Source organism: Mustela nigripes, chromosome 13 (genome assembly GCF_022355385.1).
Source record: "Mustela nigripes isolate SB6536 chromosome 13, MUSNIG.SB6536, whole genome shotgun sequence".
Lineage (NCBI taxonomy): Eukaryota > Metazoa > Chordata > Mammalia > Carnivora > Mustelidae > Mustela > Mustela nigripes.
In genome coordinates this window covers 27,244,169-27,265,859 of record NC_081569.1, presented here as the reverse complement: position 1 = coordinate 27,265,859, position 21,691 = coordinate 27,244,169, and the positions used below count along the sequence as shown (strand labels likewise).

The 21,691-nt window shown below is 36.7% G+C and overlaps 1 protein-coding gene across 1 annotated transcript in view; it reads left to right on the top strand.

Annotated features, from left to right (window-relative positions):
- ETFA (electron transfer flavoprotein subunit alpha) overlaps window positions 1-21,691 on the top strand; it is an 81,978-nt gene that overhangs the window by 34,809 nt on the left and 25,478 nt on the right. The window contains exon 9 of the mRNA XM_059371763.1: window positions 1,256-1,338. Within this exon, the coding sequence (XP_059227746.1) occupies window positions 1,256-1,338 (83 nt within the window). The remainder of the gene's footprint in view (window positions 1-1,255; window positions 1,339-21,691) is intronic.

Genomic DNA, 21,691 nt, shown 5'->3' with positions numbered 1-21,691 from the left:
CAGAGCAGCATCTGCTAGAAGGGACTGCAGGGGAATCATTGTCTTCAGGGAGCATCTAGACAAAGGGGAAGATGGGTGTAGATTAGGGAGTATGCAGGGCTTTATGGAGATTAGTTTGTAGGTTATGAAGGATAACCTTTGAGTCTGGACCTTGTTGTAGTGACTTAAGTAAGTAAAGGGCAGTATGTGACCAGTCCTCACTTAGGTAGTGTCGAGACTGTGTGCATTAGGAGGTAGTGAGTACTGTCTGTGGCTTCCTTTTGTCCTCTCTAGATGAAGATGAAGAAGACCTAAGACTCATTTCGACCCCTGCTGTGAGAGGGGTGACTTCACTCGAAGTACAGGGTTCCTTGTTGACATCTGCTGAAGGAGGATGAAAGGCTACTTAACTTCTCATTTTTTTTTAGATAGGTTAAAACTTATCTTGTGTTATGTATAACGTGTCTTTATCTGATCACAGATGATATCAAAAATTGTGAAGTTACTGCATAAAGGGACATTATATAATGGCGTGCCAAACAGATTATAGTGTATCTTTTATGAATGCCTAGATGCCTTTTTGATAAAGCAAGCAGAGGACTTCAGCCAAATTTAAACTTTTAAATCCTTCGGTTTAAATAGAAGGCATTTCTTGGGGCACCTGGATGGCTCAGTGGGTTAAAGCCTCTGCCTTCGGCTCAGGTCATGATCCCAGGGTCCTGGGATCGAGCCCCGCATCGGGGGGGGATGGGGGGGGTCTCTGCTCAGTGGGGAGCCCACTTCCTTCTCTCTCTCTCTCTGCCTGCCTCTCTGCCTGCTTGTGATCTCTATCTGTCAAATAAATAAAATCTTAAATAGAAGGCATTTCTTGAAGTTTTGTGAATAAAATGCTCTAGTACTTCCTTTTAGAATTCTTGATCATTGATAAGGGGATTTTTTTTTTTTATAAACAAGGCTTTTATAAAATAAATTTGTAAGTGTACTTATCGGTGTCTTTTTTTTTTTAGGATTTTTTTAAATTTATTTGACAGAGAGAGAGATCACAAGTAGGCAGATAAGGAGGCAGAGAGGGGTAAGCAGGCTCCCTGCTGAGCAGAGAGCCCGATCTGGGGCTCAATCCAGGATGCTCGCGATCATGACCTAAGCCAAAGGCAGAGGTTTACCCCAATGAGCCACCCAGGCGCCCCTCGGTGTTTCTTTATACAGTTATTAGTGAATATCCCAACCAGCTGATGAATAGAGCTTAAAAAAAATGACAAATATGTTTCTCCTTTAGTTGGTGCTTCTCGTGCTGCTGTTGATGCTGGCTTTGTTCCCAATGACATGCAAGTTGGACAGACGGGGAAAATAGTAGCACCAGTGAGTATTGCAATAAAATATGTAATGCAAAATTCTGTAGGGATAAAATGTTTGTGTGTACATCTATATATATATATATTTGTTGAATAACCATCTCAGATACCTTTCAGTGTTATCTAAGCAGTTAACTATTACAGTGGGGAACATGTCTTCACAAGTTCTGTGGATTTCTTGGTCTCAGTAAAACGCTTAGCAGTTCTTAAATCTGGCGTTGTCTCTCAGATTTTTCTTTTTAAAATTTTTATTTAAATTCCAGTATCTTGGGGTGCCTGGGTGGCTCAATCGATTAAGTGTCTGACTCTTGATTTCAGCTCAGGCCTTGATCTCAGGGTTGTGAGTTCAAGCCCCATGTCAGGCTCTGTACTAGACCTGGAGTCTGCTTGATTCTCTCTTTCCCTCTCTCTCTGCCATTCCCTGTCTCTCCCTCTCTTTTAAAAAAAAGAAAAAGAAAAAAATTCCAATGTCTTTCAGATTTTTTTTTTTTTTAAAAGATTTTATTTTATTTATTTGACAGAGAGAAATCACAAGCAGGCAGAGAGGCAGGCAGAGAGAGAGAGAGGAGGAAGCAGGCTCCCTGCTGAGCAGAGAGCCCGATGCGGGACTCGATCCCAGGACCCTGAGATCATGACCTGAGCCGAAGGCAGCGGCTTAACCACTGAGCCACCCAGGCGCCCCTCTTTCAGATTTTTTTAAAGCAGTGGAACACTGTCAGATTCACGTCAAATCTTTTTTTTTTTTTTAAGATTTTATTTCTTTATTTGACACAGAGAGAGACCGTGAGAGAGGGAACACAAGCAGAGGGAGTGGTTGAGAGGGTGAAGCAGGCTTCCCACTGAGCAGGGAGCTGGATGTGGGGCTCGATTCTAGGACCCTGGGATCATGACCTGAGCCAAAGTCAGACACTTAACAACTGAGCCACCCCAGCGCCACTCAAATAAAAATCTTTAAAAAATATTAAGATTGCACACTAAATATAAAATTGGTGAAAATAACATTTTGTTAGTAAATGGATTTTATAAGGTCATGTTAACATTTATTTACCATAAAGCCTATTTACTATTAATAAAAACTGCATTAATGAACACTGAATCTTGAAATCAGGAGCTATGAATAATAGTTGTCTCATCCTGTACAGCTACCTTCTCTCTCTTATTTTGTCTAGCTGCATGAAATTCAGAAAATTATGATCCATATAGATAAGTGATACTAGAATAATTTTCAGTTAAGCCTGTCCCAAACTTAGAAAATGAATACTTTGGTTTAAAAGTTCAGTCCTATGTGCCTGGGTGGCTCAGTTGTTAAGCATCTGCCTTCAGCTCAGGTTATGATCCTAGGGTCCTGGGATTGAGCCCCACATCGGGCTCCCTGCTCAGGGGGAAGCCTGCTTCTCCGTCTCCCACTTCCTTTGCTTGTCTTCCCTCTCTTGCAATCTCTCTCTCTTTCTGTCAGATAAATTAATAAAATCTTAAAAAAAAAAGTCACTAGGGGCGCCTGGGTGGCTCAGTGGGTTAAAGCCTCTGCTTTCGGCTCAGGTCATGATCCCAGGGTCCTGGAATCGAGCCCCACATCGGGCTCTCTGCTCAGCAGGGAGCCTGCTTCCTCCTCTCTCTCTGTCTGCCTCTCTGCCTACTTGTGATCTGTCTGTCAAATAAATAAATAAATCTTAAAAAAAAAAAAGTCACTAACCGTATCTAATGATTGTTCACATTACACATTCCATGGGTAGACATCTTCAGGCTTGAATTTACAGAAGATCAGACCCACAACGTTCCTAATTAATAATACTTCTACAAGAAATTAAGAATGCACTGAAGTGGCAGACAAACTTCTATTTAGTTTGACTGAAAGGCAGCCCTTGTTAAGTAGGCTATCTGAATGATGGAATGACCAGTGGCATCTTTATCTGTATTGAAAATAAATGTCATACAGTAGTCACCTTTCTTCAACATTGCCATTATGAATATAGAATTATTTTGGTTGTTTCATAAGGAATTTAAATATATTGAATACTTTAAAGACTTTCTTTAATATAAATCATATGATCCCCAGAGATTCTGCTTCATTAATTCTGAGTCAGGCCTGGTCACATATATACATATTTAATTGTGTTTATGCGCTCATGTGTTTAAGCTTTAAAACTTTTGAAACAACCTAGGGGTGCCTGGATGACTCAGTTTAAATATATGGCTCTTGGTTTTGGCGCAGGATGATCTCAGGGTAGTGAGATCAAGGACCTCATTGTGCTCTGCCCTGAGCATAGAGCCATCTTCAGATTCTCTTCCCCTCCCTCTGCCCTTCCCTTCTCTGCTCATGTGTGCATGTGTGCTCTTTCTGTCTCCTAGAAAAATCCCCCAAAACCCTTTTTGAAACAATCTCAAGTGTATAGAAAACTTTCAAATACAGACCAAAAACCTTTATTTTTGTGGGCCGTTTGAAAATAAGTTGCTGAGATGATACTCCATCATTCCTAGATATGTTATGTAGAACATTCTCCCATATAACCACCATACAGCTTTTAAAAATCAAGACATTACTGTTGATAGATTAATTCCGTCTTATCATCAGATACCATTCAGATTTTGCCTATTGTCCAGTAATGTCCTTTATAGGAAAAGGCTTTAGCTCAGAATCACATGATGCCTGTAGTTGTCATGTATCCTACCATCTTAAACAATTCCTGTCTTACCTTGACTTTCATGACTTTGGCACTTCTGAAGATTGATTATAGGATAGCCATTTTGAAGAGTAGAATATCCTTCAAATTAGGTTTGTTGTATTTCCTCACAATCCAATTTAGTTTATGTATCTTTGACAGGATTATCACAGAAGTGGTATTTCATCCTATCAGGTGGTACACAATTTCATTTTGTCTTGTTACCAATAATTTTCACTTTGATTTTTTCATTAAGGTGAAATCTGTGAAATTTCTCTGCTATATAGTCACTTTTCCCTTTGTAATTAGTAAGTGTTTTATGAAGAGATACTTTGAAATGATGTGAACATTCCAATTTTCCTTAGACTTTCAATTCATATATTTATATCAGTTTGGACTTTTGATTCCCATTTTACCACCAAGTGGGTAAAAATCCATCATCATCATTATTGAACAAATTGTCCCACATTTGGCCAGTGAGAACGTCTTAAAGGTGGCTTCTGTGTCTTTTTTGACATGTTCCCATTTTTCTCTGAGCACTTTCTTACTTTCTAACAGAACACTATGTTCAGGCTCATTTTGTACGTTTCTTGTCTCAGCCCTGGAATCCATCTTTCCTCTAAAGAGCCCTGGTTCCTTTTAGTGAAGAAGAGTATTTAGCAGCCAACAGCTGGATGTTAGCTGCTTTCGTCGCTATTGGGATGTTGTTATTCCCAGGACCTCTCAGTGAGAAAAGCTGTGGAATGTGCATAGCTATGTGTATGTGTAGGCACATAAACACACATTTACATCTGTATTTCTCTATCAGTCTCTATTCCATATATTACTGAAAACAGTAGTTTACTCCGATACTGCCAATTCCAGTCCAATACCGCAGGATCAATTCTAGTTCTCTCTCTTTCCCCTTTTGTAATGCCCTTTTCCTACTGAACAACCTAGACTTTGCCCTTAACAGATGCCCTCCTTGCCCCACTCTGATACCTGCACTGAACAGTACTTTCATATAGATACCCTCTCCGCTTTGCTTGGACTCTGACACTCCTGTCTGGATAATTTCTTCCCAAAGTACAATTTTACATTCCCACCAACTATGTATTTGGGTTCCAGTTGCTTGTCATTTTTACCAACATTTGGTGTTTTAGCTGTTGAATGGTGAATATGTAGTGGTACATTATTGTGGTTTTAATTTGCATTTGCCTGATATCTAAATGATGATGAACATCGCTGTGTTTTGGGGATTCACATGTTTTCCTCAAGAAGTGTCTGTTTAGGGGGCCTGGGTGGCTCAGTGGGTTAAGCCGCTGCCTTCGGCTCAGGTCATGATCTCAGGGTCCTGGGATCGAGTCCCGTATTGGGCTCTCTGCTCAGCAGGTAGCCTGCTTCCCTTCTTCTCTCTCTACCTGCCTCTCTGCCTACTTGTGATCTCTCTCTGTCAAATAAATAAATAAAATCTTTAAAAAAAAAAAAAAAAGAAGTGTCTGTTTAATTCTTTGGCCCTTTTTTATTGCTTGTCTTTTTGTTACTGAAATGTGACACACACGTGTGTGTGTGTGTATAAAATATGTATATAATTACTTCTGTAATAACTAGCTATAATATATGAGCTTTTTGTCAGATATGTTTTGCACATACTTCTTGCAAGCTAAGCCTTGCCTATTTGTTTTCTTAATGGTACGGAGTTGAGGAATTTCCCCTCTGTTCCATTTTGTTGAGAACTGTTACCATGAATGGTTGTTGAATTTTGTCAGATATTTTTCTACATTTACTGAAATGATCTTCTGTTTTTTCTCCTTTATTTTGTTAATATGATGAATTACATTGTTTGATTTTTGAATATTAAAGCACTTTGAGTTACTGCGATAAACCCTACTTGGTCATGATATCTTTTTAATATATTGCTGGTTTTGATTGACTGGTATTGTGTTAAGGATTTTGGGGTCTATCTTGATCAAAATAATCTATAACTTTATTTTAAAAAATATTTGTTTAATTTTGGTATCAACATTACTCTGGCTTCAGAAAGATGTTCCCTACTGCTCTATTTTCTGAGTGGTTTGTGTAGGATTGGTATTTTTGTTTTGTTTTTTGTTTTGTCTTAAATGTGATAGAATTCACCAGTGATGCCATTTTGGCCTGGAGTTTTCTTTGATGGAGTGTTTCACAGTTAACACAAGTTCTTTAATGGTTTTAGGGCTATTCAGAGTTTCTATTTTATTTTGAGAGTGTTCGGCTAAGGGATATATTTCAGTGAATTGGTCCAATTCTTCTAAGTTGTCAAATGTATTGGATAAAGGTGTTTATAATACTGCCCTATTTTCTTTTTTTGTCTGTCAGATCTGTAGTGATAGCTCTTCTTTAATTTCTGCAGTTAATTTGTATCTTCTCTTTTTTGTTCACTTTCTCTTCATCAGTCTAGTGAAGAGTTTATAAAAAATTTTTTTAAAATCTCAGTGATCCATCTTTTTTAGAATGACAGCCTTATTGAGATACAATTCATGTACCACACAATTCACCAATTAAATGTTTAATTCAGTAGCTTTTAGTGTACACAGTTATACAACCATCATCTCACTTAGTGTTAGAACATCTTCGTTGCCCCCAGAAGACACATACCTGTTTTTTTTCCCCAACTCCCCAGGCCAAGGCAATTAAGATTCTACTTTCTGTCTATATAGATTTGCCTATTCTGGACATTTCATATTAATAGTTCATAATATTAATAACTATACAATTGGTGGTCTTTTGTGTTTTTTTTTAATTTAGCAAAGTGTTTTCAGAATTTATCCATGTCATAGTATTACTTTTTATTGCTTATAGTATTCCATTATGTGGGTATACCACATTTTATATATCCATTTGTAATTTGATGGACATTTGGATTGTTTTCACTTACTGGCTATTCTGAATAATGCAGATATGAATATTCATTTGCAAGTTTTTGTGTGGACATATATTTTAATTTTTCTTGGATATATACCTAGAAGTGGATTTGCTGGATCATATAGTAACTCTTTGATTAACCTTTAGAGGACCTGCCAAATTGTTTCCCATGGCAGCTACACCAGCAGTGAGTCAAATTTTAGCTTTGTTAATTGTTTTCGTTGTGAGTTTTTTTTCTCTTAATTTTCTTCTTCTAATTACTTACTAATTAATTACTAATTACCTTGCTCCTAAGGTAGAACTTCATTTATTTTGTATTGTTTATTTTTAAAAATTTTTTTGAAGTTTATTTAAGTAATCTTTTTACCCAATGTGGGGCTTAAGCTCATGACCCTGAGATTAAGAGTTGCATGCTCTTCTGACTGAGTTGGCCAAGCTGTGTTGTTTATTTTTTAATGTAAATACTAAAGGTATAAATCTCTGTCTAAGCACTGCTTCAGCTTATTCCACAAATTTTGATATATTTTTATCATTTATTTAAAAATACTTTCTAATTTATAAAATTAGAAATGTTTAATATTTGTGTTTTTTTTTCCTAGAGGGCTTTCTGTTACTGATTTATAATTTAATTTTGGAGAATATCTCTGTAATATTTCAGTCTTAATTATTGAGACTCATTTCATGGTATGGTAAATGCCCTCTCTTGATGAACTTGAAAAGAATGTATTGTGCCATTAGACAGTGCAGGAAAAAAGAGTGAACTTGAAGATATGGTAGTAAAACTCCAAAATGACACACAGGGAAAAAATAAGAAAAACAAACAAACAAACAAAAAAAATGGACAGAGCATTGATGAGCTGTGGGACAATTTTAGCAGGCCTAATACGTGTATAGTTGGAATAGCCAAACTTTTTGTAGAAATAATAACCAGAAAATTTTTAAATTTGATGAAACCTATAAACATTACAGATCTCAGAAGCTCAGCAAGCCCCAAGAACAGTAAACATGACAGAAGCTACAAGGCACATCATAATCAAAGTGTTTAAAGGATGATAAAAAGACATTCTTAAAAGCAGAGAAAAATAGGAGTTAAATGCTGCAGTCAAAAAGCAGAGACTGGGGGCATCTGCGTGGCTTAGTTAGTTTAGTTAGTTAGTTAAGAGGCTGCCTTTATCCCAGGTCATGATTCTGGAGTCCTGGGGTTGAGCCCTGCCTTGGGCTCCCTCCTCGGTGGAGAGTCTGTTTCTCCCAGTGTTCTGCCCTCTTCTGTGCATGTGCTCTCTCTCTCCCTCTCTGTTAAATAAAGAAATAAAATCTTAAAACAAAAACAAAAACAAAAAACAGTGAAACAGACACTGTCAGAATGTGTAAAAAGTAAAACCTCATCTATGTGCCACCTATAATAAATACATTTTAATATAAAAAAGATACATATTGAAAGGGAAGGGAAAGAAAAAGGTAACACCAGGGGTGCCTGGGTGGCTCAGGCCCTTAAGCATCCATCTCTTGATTTTGGCTCAGGTCATGATACTAGGGTTGTGAAATCAAGTCCTGTGTCTGGGCTCAGGGCTCTGTGCGCTCAGCAGGGAGTCTGCTTCAGATTCTTTCCCTTTCTGTCTGCCCCTCCCTGTGTGCACATGCTCGCTCTCAACTAAATAAATAAATAAATCTTTATCACTGACTTTTACCTCGGAAACCAGTAATATGTTGTAAGTTAATTAATTGAATTTAAGTAAAAATAAATAAATCTTTGGGGGAAATAAAGAGAAACAGATACACCATGCAAGCAGGAAGCATAAGAAATTAAGAAATCTGAATGTCTTTATTAATATCATAGAAAGTAGACTTTAAGACAATAACTACTACCAAAGATAAAGAGAGACATTACATAATAATAAAAAGATTAATTTTCAGGAAGACAGAACAATCATGATTGTGGAAGTGCCCAAAAACATAGTTTCAAAATACTTCAAGCAAAAACTAAGAGAACTAAAGTTAGAAATAAACAATCCATAATCATAGTTGGGGATTTTAACACTTTCTCCTAATAATTGATAAAATAACTAGACCAAGAAATTCAGTAAGAACATAAAAGATCTAGACCAGGATCAACAGACTTTATCTGTAAAGAGTAATATAGCAAATACTTTTGTTCTATGGGCTATAGAATGTACAACTATAGACAAATAAGTAAATGAATGACCATGGCTCTATACTGTAAAACTTTATATACCGAAACAGGCAACAGTCCAGATTTGGCCTGTTGAACATTTATAGAACAGTGTGTCACCTGTACTTTTACCCTGGAATTCCAGTTACACATATTTTAAATGCATATTTAAATAATTTCTGTTGGTCTATCATCAGGATCACTGACTATTCCATAATTTCAAATTTGCTGTTAAAACCACCTAGGGAATTTCTTAGTTCAGTTTTTTTTTCAGTTCTAGATTTGCATTTGGTTCTTTTTATAATTTTTAATTTCTCTGTTGAGATTTCTTATTTGTGTAGTCATTGCAGTTAACTTTTCTTTTACATTCTTTTTTTTTTTTTAAAGATTTTATTTATTTATTTGATAGAGAGAGATCACAGCAGGCAGAGAGGCAGGCAGAGAGAGGGGAAGGGAAGGAAGCAGGCCCCTGCTGAGCAGAGAGCCTGATGCGGGACTCGATCCCAGGACCCTGAGATCATGACCTGAGCCGAAGGCAGTGGCTTGACCCACTGAGCCACCCAGGCGCCCTCTTTTACATTCTTGATCATACTTAACAGTAACTGCTTTAAAAGTCTTGTGTGCTAATTCCAAAATCAGGGTTATTTCGAGGCTTATCTCCTTTGATTTGATTTTCACATTTTCCTGTTTTATTCTGTGTGTAGTACAGTGCTTCTCAAATTTTTTGTCTTAGGATTCCTAAGGCTCTCAAAGAGTTTTATTATGTGGGTCATTGTATTAGAAATTCAAATCGAGAAAAATTTAAATATCTTTAAATATTTACTTGAAGATAATAAAACCATTTTTCTTAATATTAATAACATTTTGATGAAAATAACTTATAAAACAAAAATTGATTTTAATGGGGATAGTTTCATTGCTTTACATTTTTGGCTTCATAGTTAGCTTAATAGAAAATTACTAGATTCTTATTTCTGCTTCCACTATGTTTTCTTTTATTAGTTTTATTAAAATATGTGAAGAAAATCTACCATCACATAGACATATGTTTGGGAAGAAAGGAGTATTTTAATAGCCTCTTTGGAAAATTGTGGATATCTTTCTTTTACTTTTACATTATACCAGAACTTGACAAGTAATAATTTCTTTTTTTTTCCCCCAAGATTGATTTATTTGAGAGAGAGAGGCAGAGCAAGCAGGATGAGGGGCAAAGTGAGAGGGAGATAAGCAGGCTACCCGCTGAGCAGGGAGCCTGATGTGGGGCTTAATCCCAGGATTAAACTCAGCGGGTAGCCTGCCTCTCTCTCAAATAAAAGGTCATTGATATGGTTTCACATTCCACACTGCAAATAACCCTTAAGAAATTACTACTTGTTGGGGCATCTGGGTGGCTCAGTCAGTTACATGTCCGACTTTTGATTTTGGCTCAGGTCATTTTGATTTTGGCTCAGGTCATGAGTTCATGAGTTCATGGCTCAGGTCATTTTGATTTTGGTCGGGGTACCAGGTGGTGGGTATTATAGAGGGCACGGATTGCTTGGAGCACTGGGTGTGGTGCAAAAATAATGAATACTGTTATGCTGAAAATAAAAAATTAAAAAAAAAAAGAAACAATGAATCTTGGAACACTACATGAAAAATGAATGGCATACTACATGGTGACTAACATAACATGATAAAAATAGTAATAAAAAACAGAATTCTAATTATTACTTAAAAGCTCAAATTTTGGGGCACCTGGGTGGCTCAGTCATTAGGCAGGTATCTGCCTTTGGCTCAGGTCATGATTCTAGGGTCTTGGGATTCCCTTGGGAGGCATGCATCTCCCTCTCCCACTCCCTGCTGCTTGTGTTCCCTCTCTTAATGTGTCTCTGTCAAATAAATAAATCTTAAAAAAATAAATAAAAATAGAAGCTCAAATTTTGTGATTGGCAACAAAAACTTCTAAGTTGTTTTCTCAGAATTGATAAGCTCATTTCATTTCAATAAAATGTTTGCTAAAACATCAAATACCTGCCACTTGTTCTTTGAATTTAAAGTGTTATAAAGTGGCTGGTTCAGCTTGTAACTTGAACCATCACCCAAGTGATGTTCCTCATGATGGTTATTGTCCTTTGATATACAGTGGAAGTACCTTGTGTACTTCACAGTTTATAATATGGAATTCTAGAACATGTATACTCAAAGGTCAACTTTTAATAAAACTAAAAATTGATACTGCTTCATCAAGAGCAATCTTAAATGAAATTAGCTTTTTATTTTTCAGGTTTTTGTTTTTTTTTTAATTGAGTGTGTGGCCTTGAAGAATATAGTGACAACTAGTTCAGTTTTGGTGCAGCGGTCTGGATTAATGCAGACAGTAGTTTTACTATTGTTCTTTTTGCATCATCAGTGCAAAGGTTAATACAGTTTTTCCAGGATAAATAATGAGATTCAAAAAAGTTATTTAATCCTGAGTATTTATTTCAGCACTGTGCTTGTTGCCAAGCATTCATATAAAGGAATTCTTCAATAATTAGTTGGTATTGATTCTGGACAAATACAACTAAAGCACAAAACACAAAACAAAACTGAAACTCCAAACTGTTTTCTCTTTCAGTACTAGCCAGACAACTAAGAAGCCACCTTGCACATCTCTAATATGGGGGTCACCAGAGTTTTAAGCAGAGTATATATGTAGAGTGTGTGGTTCTCTTTCTGGAATTTTTTCCTTCCTTTCCAGCAAATATGGCAGCCACAAATTGTGTGTTTCCTCAGCTAATAAGACTGCAGGTTTCTGTCTGAAGCAACTGCTTTCTGATCGGCTTTTATCCCCTGTGAGAAATCTGCAAATGCCCCAAGGGAGAAAGTAGTGGTACAAGGTAAATTCATCTTGTGCTTCCCTCCCCTACAGAATTCAGCCTTCTTAAGTGCTGTCTTGGTTGATCTCCAAACTATTTACATAGTTCTTGTCTGTATTTTAACAAGTTTTCATAATTTTTCTCTGCAAGAAGGTTCATTTAGTCTGACAAAAGCAGTTCCCTCAGGACCATGTGCAGGAGTCCTAAGGCCAGAATCAAATGCATTACTTCACATGTACTCTAATGAGTACAGAATTAGATTATCATCTTCCTAAATAATATTTTAATTAATTCTACTTAATATTGCATTAGGTTTTTGGCAGGCATATCCCAGTGTTGGCATGTATTACACTTGTAGACTTCCAAACTTCTCCTTCACCTCTGTTGTCTATTAAACCATGTCTCGCCTATCTAATAATAATGAATTGTTCTTTGTGTTTAAAGCTGAACACTGTCATTATTAAATTTGGGTTTTTGTTCTCCACCATTTGAAGTCTCTTGATTCTTTTAAAGTTTGATTTTTTTTTCTATTCACATTCCTCTCAACTTTATATTCTTTGAAGATCCTGTGTTCTATTTTGTTGCCATTTGGTAATAGCTATGGGAAGCATCACTGTGGTTGTCTCTGATGAAAACAGTAAAAATTCCCTATTCAAGTAAGGGGACATAAAGGCAAATTTTGTTACCCTCACAAAAGTTTTATTACCAATTGAGAAAATAGGAAAAAGATGCCGTGAGTTTAGTTATACTTTTAAATACATTTGTATCATTCACAGCTGTTTTATACGTGCATACTGAAAATAGAACAGTTCTTAGTATGTTTATGGATTCGTGTTCCCTGCAAGAATTCAGACCTAGTGATGGGGAACCACTAATCTATAGCTTACTATTACAAGTTCTTCTATATTAGTCTTTATTTTTTTTTAAAGATTTTATTGATTTATTTGACAGAGATCACAAGTAGGCAGAGAGAGAGAGAAAGGGAGAGGGAAGCAGGCCCCCCACTGAGCAGAGAGCTTGATCCCAGGACCCTGAGATCATGACCTGAGCTGAAGGCAGAGGCTTTAACCCAATGAGCTACCCAAGTGCCCCATAGTCTTCATTTTTTAATGAACTTTTTATTTGGAAATAATGTCAAACTTACAAAAAGTTGAAAATTAGAAATAGTACAGTGTGTATGTATATACACATAGACACACAGGGTTTGTTTTTTTTTTTCCCTGAACATATGACAGTAATATCTTGATCTCTAAATACTTAAGTGTGTATTTCTTTTATTAATTTATTTGAGAGAGAGAGCAAGCATAGTGGGGGAAGAGGGAGAAACTTAAGCAGACTCCCCACTGAGCATAGAGACCAACGTGGGGCTCAGTTCCATAAGACATGAGATCATGACCTGAGTCAAAATTATGAGTCAAACATTTAAGCAACTGAGCCACCCAGTGCCCCTTTAGTGTGTATTTTCTAAGAATAGAAATATTCTCTTACACTCCAAAGTACACTTACATTCTGTATTTGGACTTCGTCAATTTAAGTTGTAATTTGTTTTCCATATTCTAATGGGATATTCCAGTTTTCTCATTTAGTTTCATAATGCCCATTGTAGTATTGTCCCATCTTCGTACAGAATCCAGTTTAGGGTTAGGTATTGAATTTAGTTGTCATAGGTCTTTAACCTTTAAGCTCATGGTTGTAGTAAGGAGTAACTCTTCTTTTTTTTGTTAAGATTTTATTTATTTATTTGACAGACAGATCACAAGTAGACAGAGAGGCAGGCAGAGGGGGGGTGGGGAAGCAGGCTCCCTGCTGAGCGGAGAGCCAATGCCGGGCTTGATCCCAGGACCCTGAGATCATGACCCGAGCTGAAGGCAGAGGCTTAAACCCACTGAGCCACCCAGGTGCCCCTAACTCTCACTTCTTATTTAACCTCAGTCTTGAGCAGGCCTTCTGTACCCTTCTTAGTGTTCCTACTCCTATTCCCCCACCCCCCATACCTGTAGTAACCAAACTGCCTTTGTCTCTTCAGGGGAGTCACTGGGTGACAGTTTGGTCTTGAGAAAACTCAGATAAACAAAGATTGGCAATATGTTAAAACTGGGAGAGAGGTTTTAAAGAAAATAAATTCTGTATCATTCTATCCATTTGCAGATCTAGTATGCAAATCTGGCACTAGGTTTTCTGAAAGCCTGTTCATATTGGGAAATAAGATCAGTGTCCTGATTACAGTGTCCCTAAGGTTAAAAACAAACTTAATGCACATGGGAAGGATAATTTGGCCTGGTATCAAGATCAGAGAGAGATTTATCCCTTGAGCCCTTATATAGAGGACAGTATTGATTAACATCCTCAACAATGTCCTTACTATAAATAGGACAGTGGTTTCATAAGGCTGTGTTTTTTTGTTTTTTAGATATATAATGTCCCTCAATGTCAGCCAATTGCCCAATATTTAAATGCATTTCCATAAGGAGCCAGAATTATTTGGTTTGGGGCTTGCTGCTCTGACTTTTCTAGGATAAAATTTCAGAGTAGTAGTGAGTTAGTTGTAGAACCCTTCAGGTGATCTCTTGTCAGGAAGCCCTATGAATAATAGGAAAAGTGGAGTTGCAATGGAGTGGTGTAACCTCAAGTGCTGCTAACATAGCTCTTTTCTTTCTCATTTTTCTGAAAGAGTCTCTATTGGCCCCTCTGCAGAATGACTAGAGCCCTGAGCACATTTTGAAAACCACTTGTCCAGGAAAAACTGATGGATTGCATAGCGTCACTTCTCCACAAATAGATCTTCTGAACTGAATTTTGATTTTGTCCTCTGTTAGAATATATGAGCATTATCTTAAATTGGACAAATTTTTAAAACTCCTTATTTAGTACTTTTTCCCTTATTCTTAGGCACTGATCTTTCCTTCTACTTCACAAGCCAACTTACTGTCCTCTCTCTAAAAGCAAAACAATACAACTTAACTTATATACATCAAAGAAAGAGGTGAGCCTTTTCTAATTTAATGCTTATCTCTCTACCTGTATCCTTGGATCTCATTACTTCCTACCTCCTTCAGGACAGTATTCCATTTTTTACCCCCATGCTCTGGGTTCAGAACCTCTCCCTCTCTACTGGCTCCTTTTTAAAATAACCTTAAGAAGGAAAACTCTTGGGGCACCTGGGTAGCTCAGTGGGTTAAAGCCTCTGCCTTCGTCTCGGTCTCGGTTCATGATCCCAGGGTCCTGGGATGGAGTCCCGCATCCGGCTCTCTGCTTGGCAGGGAGGCTGCTTCCCTTTCTCTCTCTCTGCCTGCCTTTTTGCCTACTTGTGATCTCTGTCTGTCAAATAAATAAAACTTAAAAATCTTAAAAAAAAAGAAAAAAAGGAAAACTCTTTTGTCTATCCTTTTCTAATTTAATGCTCATCTCTCTACTTATATCCTTGGATCTCATTATTTCCTACCTCCTTCAGGACAGTATTCCATTTTTTACCCCCATGTTCTGGGTTCAGAACCTCTCCCTCTCTACTGGCTCCTTTTTTTATAATCTTAAAAAGGAAGACTCTTTGTCTGTCCAGCAGCCTCTTTTCCCTACTAGCTTTTCATGTCTCTTGGTAGGCTAATCTTCTTTTCTATTTACTTAAAAAAAAAACCCCAAATATATATATATATGCATGTATATATGCATATATATATATATATATACATAAAGAATACAGAATACACCTTTGTTTTTACTACTAAGTTTAAGAAACAATATTATAATGCAGTTTAAAGCCCCTGTGTACTTTAATACATATCCTTCCTTTCCCTCAGAAGTAACTATTATCTAAATTTGATGATGATTTCAGTACTTTTACTGGATATCTACAGTTCCATAAACAGTATATAGCTGAACTTTTCAACTTGAGTACCGTGCATGATTTACAGGTGTGCCAAGATGTTGATCCTCTCAGTCTTTGGAACATAATAAAACATTATTATTGTGACTAGACTTGTTCACGTAGCCCAGGGTACCACATACATGCTACGTTCACATGCTGTGTTCCATGATATAAAAAAATTGGAAGACACTGATAGGTTACATTGTTTTGTATACATTTTTAAAACTTTACAGCAACAGCATACTGTATGTGTTTTTTAGTCTAATGTTTGTGAGAATCATCCATTTTAATTCAGGTAGCAGTTCTTCATTTGTGTTTCATTCATGTATGGTATCCTATTAAATAAATACGTCACACTTCACCCATTTTTCCAGTAATGGATGCTTATTTAGGTAGTCTATAATTCCTGCTGTTACAAATAATGTTGCTTTGAAGATTCTTATGTCTCCTTGTATGTTAGTGTTTCCCTAGGGAAGTAAGCCTGAGTGTAACTCTGCTCAATTATAGGAAGTGTTCAGCTTACCAGATGTTGATGAAGGGTCAAGCACAGTAACTCTTTATATTTACCAGCAATTAATAAAACTTACCTTTACTCCCATCCTCTTTGAACTTTGGTATTTTTGGTTTTTTAAAGTTTTGCTGTTCTGGAGATAGCAGTAATGGTTGCATAACAAGGTGAGTATACTTCATGCCACAGAACTGCTCCTAACAATGATTAAAATGGTAAATTTTATGTTATGTGTATTTGCCACAGTTGTTTTTCTTTTCTTTTTTTTTTTTTTTTTAAGATTTTATTTATCTGACAGAGAGAGGTCACAATTAGGCAGAGTGGTAGGCAGAGGGAAAGGGAGAAGTTGGCGCTCTGCTGAGCAAGGAGCCTGATATGGGTCTTGATCCCAGGACCCTGAGCCACCCAGGCATCCCAAATATCTGTTAATGATTTTTTTCCCTCTGAATTTTTGTTCATGTCTTTTTGCCCATTTTGCTATTGAATTTTTTTCATATCAGTTCTTGGGAGTTTTTAATATGTTTTGGGTTCTAGTCTTTTGTTGGTTATGTGTGTTGCATAAATTTTCAGTTTTTAGCTGTCTTTCCCTTTTTTAAAATTACAGCTTTTGATAAACAGCTTTTAATTTTAATGTGGTTGAACTTAATTTGTCCTTTTTAGTACCTGCCATCTATGTGTTAAGGAATCTTTCCTAAGACAGGGTCATAACGATATTCACCTGTGTTTTTCTCCTAAAACTTTTATTTTTCAAGATTTTATTTATTTATTTTTGAAAGAGAGTGAGCATGAGTGGGGCGGGGGTGGGGTGGGGGATAGAGGGGGTAGCATACTCCCCACTAGCAGGGAGCCTGATGTAGGCCTCTATCCCAGGACCCTGGGATTATGACCTGAGTTGAAGACAGATCCTTAACTGACTAAACCACCCTGGCTCCCTTTTTTCCCTAAAACTTGTAAAGTTTGCTTTTCATATTTTGGCTTTTAATCTACTTGATTTGGTTTTTATGTTTGGTGTGAAGTAGGTTTTCACTTTATCCTCATATAACTAATCTTCGATTATACATTCTCTTTCTCTTCCACTGGTCTCTAGAGTCACCTTGTACATGTTTATATTACCTGCACAAGCCTATTTTTGGGCTCTCTGTTTTGTCCTGTCAGTTGTTTGTCCTTGAACCAGTACTACCCCTAAAGCTATAATAAAAAAATACCTAGTTGGGCAATTTCCCTCTCCTCTCTTCTCCACAATTGTCTTAGCTGTTGTTGGTTCTCTGCCTTTCTCTTGCAGTTTTTGAATTAGTTTGTCAAACTCCACAGTTGAAGTTTTGATTAGAAATGTAGATTTATCTTATTCAAATTTAGTGTGATTTTTGAAATTGTTTAGTTGATGAAAATTCCAATTTGATGAAAATCAAATCAAAGTTGATGAAAATCTAAATCTGTTTTATTTTTTAAAAGAGAAAATTAATAACTAGTTCCCAGTCCACCCAAAACCCTTAAATAATAAAATCAACCAAGATTTTCAACATAATATAAAATATTTAAAATCAATTACTTAGTTGTTTCACACTTATTAAATTCATTAGCATCTTTCTGGACAGAATACAGTGATACTGGACAATGTCAGATATTTCTTCTGTACTGCTCCAAACATGTACGAATTGTAATGTAAACAAATGATGAAAAAGTATGCTAAAGATATATGATAAAGGCAAATAATTCTTAGCTAATAACCAGGACCATTAAAAAATGATAATTTACTGATTGAGGACTTGCCTGGGTGAGATTTGGTAGCGGGAGTTGGGAGAGTTACATGGTGAGTTAGGGTGCATGGGAAGGAGTTGGTAAAGGGGCTCACATTCAGATGCTGAGAGGTATTGGGCAGTTTTCTCTTCATGGCTCCCGAGACTCCAGAAATAGATGCTCTGAATCATTGTCCAAAGACTTTAGTTAAGCAACAAGATGAAAAAAAATCTCAAAATAGATACCTCCTTGTGTTCTTGTTACTTATAGTTATACAGTGTGAGGCTGAGATACAATCCTGTCAGTTAAATAGCTGAGACACAACTGCTGAGTGGACACAGCAGTCTCTCTGAGATTCATAAGCACCTTAAATGTGCACTCACTCAAGTTCATTATAATTTTTTTAAATTATTTGATTAGTGACTTCTGGATTTGGAAAGGACACGTTGTAGCAAATACTCAGTAGCAGAAATTCTTCAAGTAAGAAATTATGGAACCATAAGAGAGTAGGGACTCTGAAAAACAACCTGAGGGTTTTGGAGGGACGGGGGGTGGGAGGTTGGGGGAGCCAGGTGGTGGGTGTTAAGGAGGGCACGTATTGCATGGAGCACTGGGTGTGGTACAAAAACAATGAATTCTGTTACAATGAAAAGAAATTTTTAAAAAATTATGAATGCATGATTTTATTTCCTCCATTTATTTAGGTAGTTTTATAATTCCTGTATAAATGTAGATAGACAAATAGGAGTGTAATTTATGTTTATGTACTGCTTTTATTAATTTATAGATTCTTGGGTGTTATACATACATAAATCATCTGGGAATAAGGAAATTTTGTTTCATCCTTTTGTTTAATTTTTTTTTTTCTTATTACATCAGCTGTGGCTCCCTGGACATTGTTCATGGAATTGGTCATAATAAACATTCTGTCCCTTATTTTCTAGTAATTTCTAATAAGTTTCACCATTAGGTGTGATGTTTGCCATCTCTTTTTAGTAGATCTCTTTTATGAGATTTAAAGTGTTCTATAATGGTGTCATATAACAGTTGCTTGCTTATGTAACTTGCATTTAACTTCTGTGTACCACAGTTTTTTCAATTATATCATGGTGATGATAGTCATTCCCTCTTGGGAAATTGTGAAGATAGAATAAGTATATGTAAAACACTTACAACCAGGGCATATAGTGTAAGTGCTATGTGTTAACTATTTTTACAGTTACAAATTCTTGTTTGCTAAGAGATTTTTTTGTTTTGTTTTGAAATCATGAACAGGTATTGAAATCTGATTTCTATAACTCATATTTGATTGTCTCATTGGATTATTAGGACATTAATTAGTATTTGTTGAGCTTAGTGGAGTGACGTGTTTATGTTATAATGACTAGAATTTAGCTCAAATGACTTTGTAAGCCTTGGCATATTTAATGGTAGTTCCTATTTCACATTTTTCTCTGGGTTGCCTTTAGAAGCTCTTTTTGTGCCTTAACCTCCCTATTCATCCTAATATAAGCATACTGCAGTCATTAAAGAATCTGTTACTTACTGCCAGGGAAATGTGTATTTTTTTTTTTTTAAAGGTTTTATTTGACAGAGATCACAAGTAGGCAGAGAGGCAGGCAGAGAGAGAGGAGGAAGCAGGCTCCCTGCTGAGCAGAAAGCCCGATGTGGGGTTCGATCCCAGGACCCCGATATCATGACCTGAGCTGAAGGCAGAGACTTAACCCACTGAGCCACCCAGGTGCCCCACGAAATGTGTTTTTACACTTAGCACAGCTTCTTAGTGGAAGTAGATTACTTCGTCTATATTTTGGTGTTTTACTAACAGATCAGTGGTCTGTTTATAACTCTGAGAATAGATTATAGTTACTAGGTGAACAAGCAGTTTGGGGGAATTTACCAATACAAGAAATTTTGTTTTGGGGTTTCTCTTTTGAAAATTGACTAATGTTGAAAAGTCGCTGTAGGAACAAACTTGATAGAATTATTTGTATACAGCTGGGACTGACTTTAGGGACTGCTTTTCTGACTTGCTAAAAAGCTAAAGATTGACAAGCCCTTTCATACTGCATTATCCAGCTTGGCTTTTAACTCCAGGAGAACTATGTTCACAAATTGATGCTCTATTCCTTTGGGGTTGGTATGGAAGCATTAAATTGTACTAAAATATTCATATGTGAGTGCATTTAGCTGAAAGCAATTGATGTTTTATTCCCAAGAGGGCAGAGAAAACTGCTGTATGGACCTGCAGTCCAGAAAACACCCTTAGCATGCTTCTTAAAGGTAATTACGTGGCCTGGATGATCAGAGTCCTGACAGTGAAACTTAAAATGACAATGAAGAAGTTGTAGAATTTATAAACTGGGGTAAGGCTATATAAATTGTTCAGTTGTGCAATAGTTAAAAACTTTTTTGCTAAGTTTTTTTTTTTTTAAGATTTTATTTATTTGACAGAGAGAGAGATCATAAGTAGGCAGAGAGAGAGAGAGAGGGAAGCAGGCTCCCTGCTGAGCAGAGAGCCTGATGTGGGGCTTGATCCCAGGACCCTGAGATCACGACCCGAGCCGAAGGCAGAGGCTTTGACCCACTGAGCCACCCAGGCACCCCTTTTGCTAAGAATTTATTCTGATAATATCTTTGCATTCAAATTATAGCTTTGATTTCTTAGCTAATTTTAATTAGACGGATTTCTTTAAACATTTATTCCAGAGGACCAATATCAATGAGGTTTTTTCATTCATTATCATTTTATATATAAGGTTGACAATTTTTAAGTTTTTGGAGAGTTCTTGAACTCTTTTTCCATATATAACTGTTTAAAAGCATGCCATGGTTATGATAAATTGACATATCATATAGGCAGTCAATCTAATTTAACAGCTGGCATGAAAATCGATAAGAGTAGACAACAGATCTTTATCTTAGCTATCCTTGTGTGGTAACTGGAAAGGAATAAAACTATTCTAAATTCTGGGGCACCTGGGTGGCTCAGTGGGTTGAAGCCTCTGCTTTCAGCTCAGGTCATGACCCCAGGGTCCTGGGATCAAGCCCCGCATCAGGCTCTCTGCTCAGCAGGGAGCCTGCTTCCTCCTCTCTCCTCTCTCTCTGCCTGCCTCTCTGCCTACTTTTGATCTCTGTCAGTCAAATAAATAAATAAAATCTTAAAAACAAAACAAAACAAAACAAAAAAAACTATTCTAAATTCTTATTCCTACTCTTTCACATAAATGCTAACTTATTTTCTCAGGTATAGCGTCAGATGTGATAAAGATGCACATGAATGTCAGAGAACATAAGACACTATAATAGAAGGAAATGTTTATTTATTTATTTATTTATTTTTAAAGATTTTTATTTATTTATTTGACAGACAGAGATCACAAGTAGGCAGAGAGGCAGGCAGAGAGAGAGGAGGAAGCAGGCTCCCTCCGAGCAGAGAGCCTGATGGGGGCCTCAATCCCAAGACACTGAGATCATGACCCGAGCTGAAGGCAGAGGCTTTAACCCACTGAGCCACCCAGGCACCCAGGAAATGTTTATTTAACAGATAATTGTTCATTTAGAATATGTACTTCAGACCTTTTGTTCACTTTAGGGCTAAAGATATGAATACTTGAAATCTTGTACAAAAGAATATTTGAACAACTGAGTCTAATTATTTTATATATATAATGTTATATATTGATAGTAACCAAATTTAGTT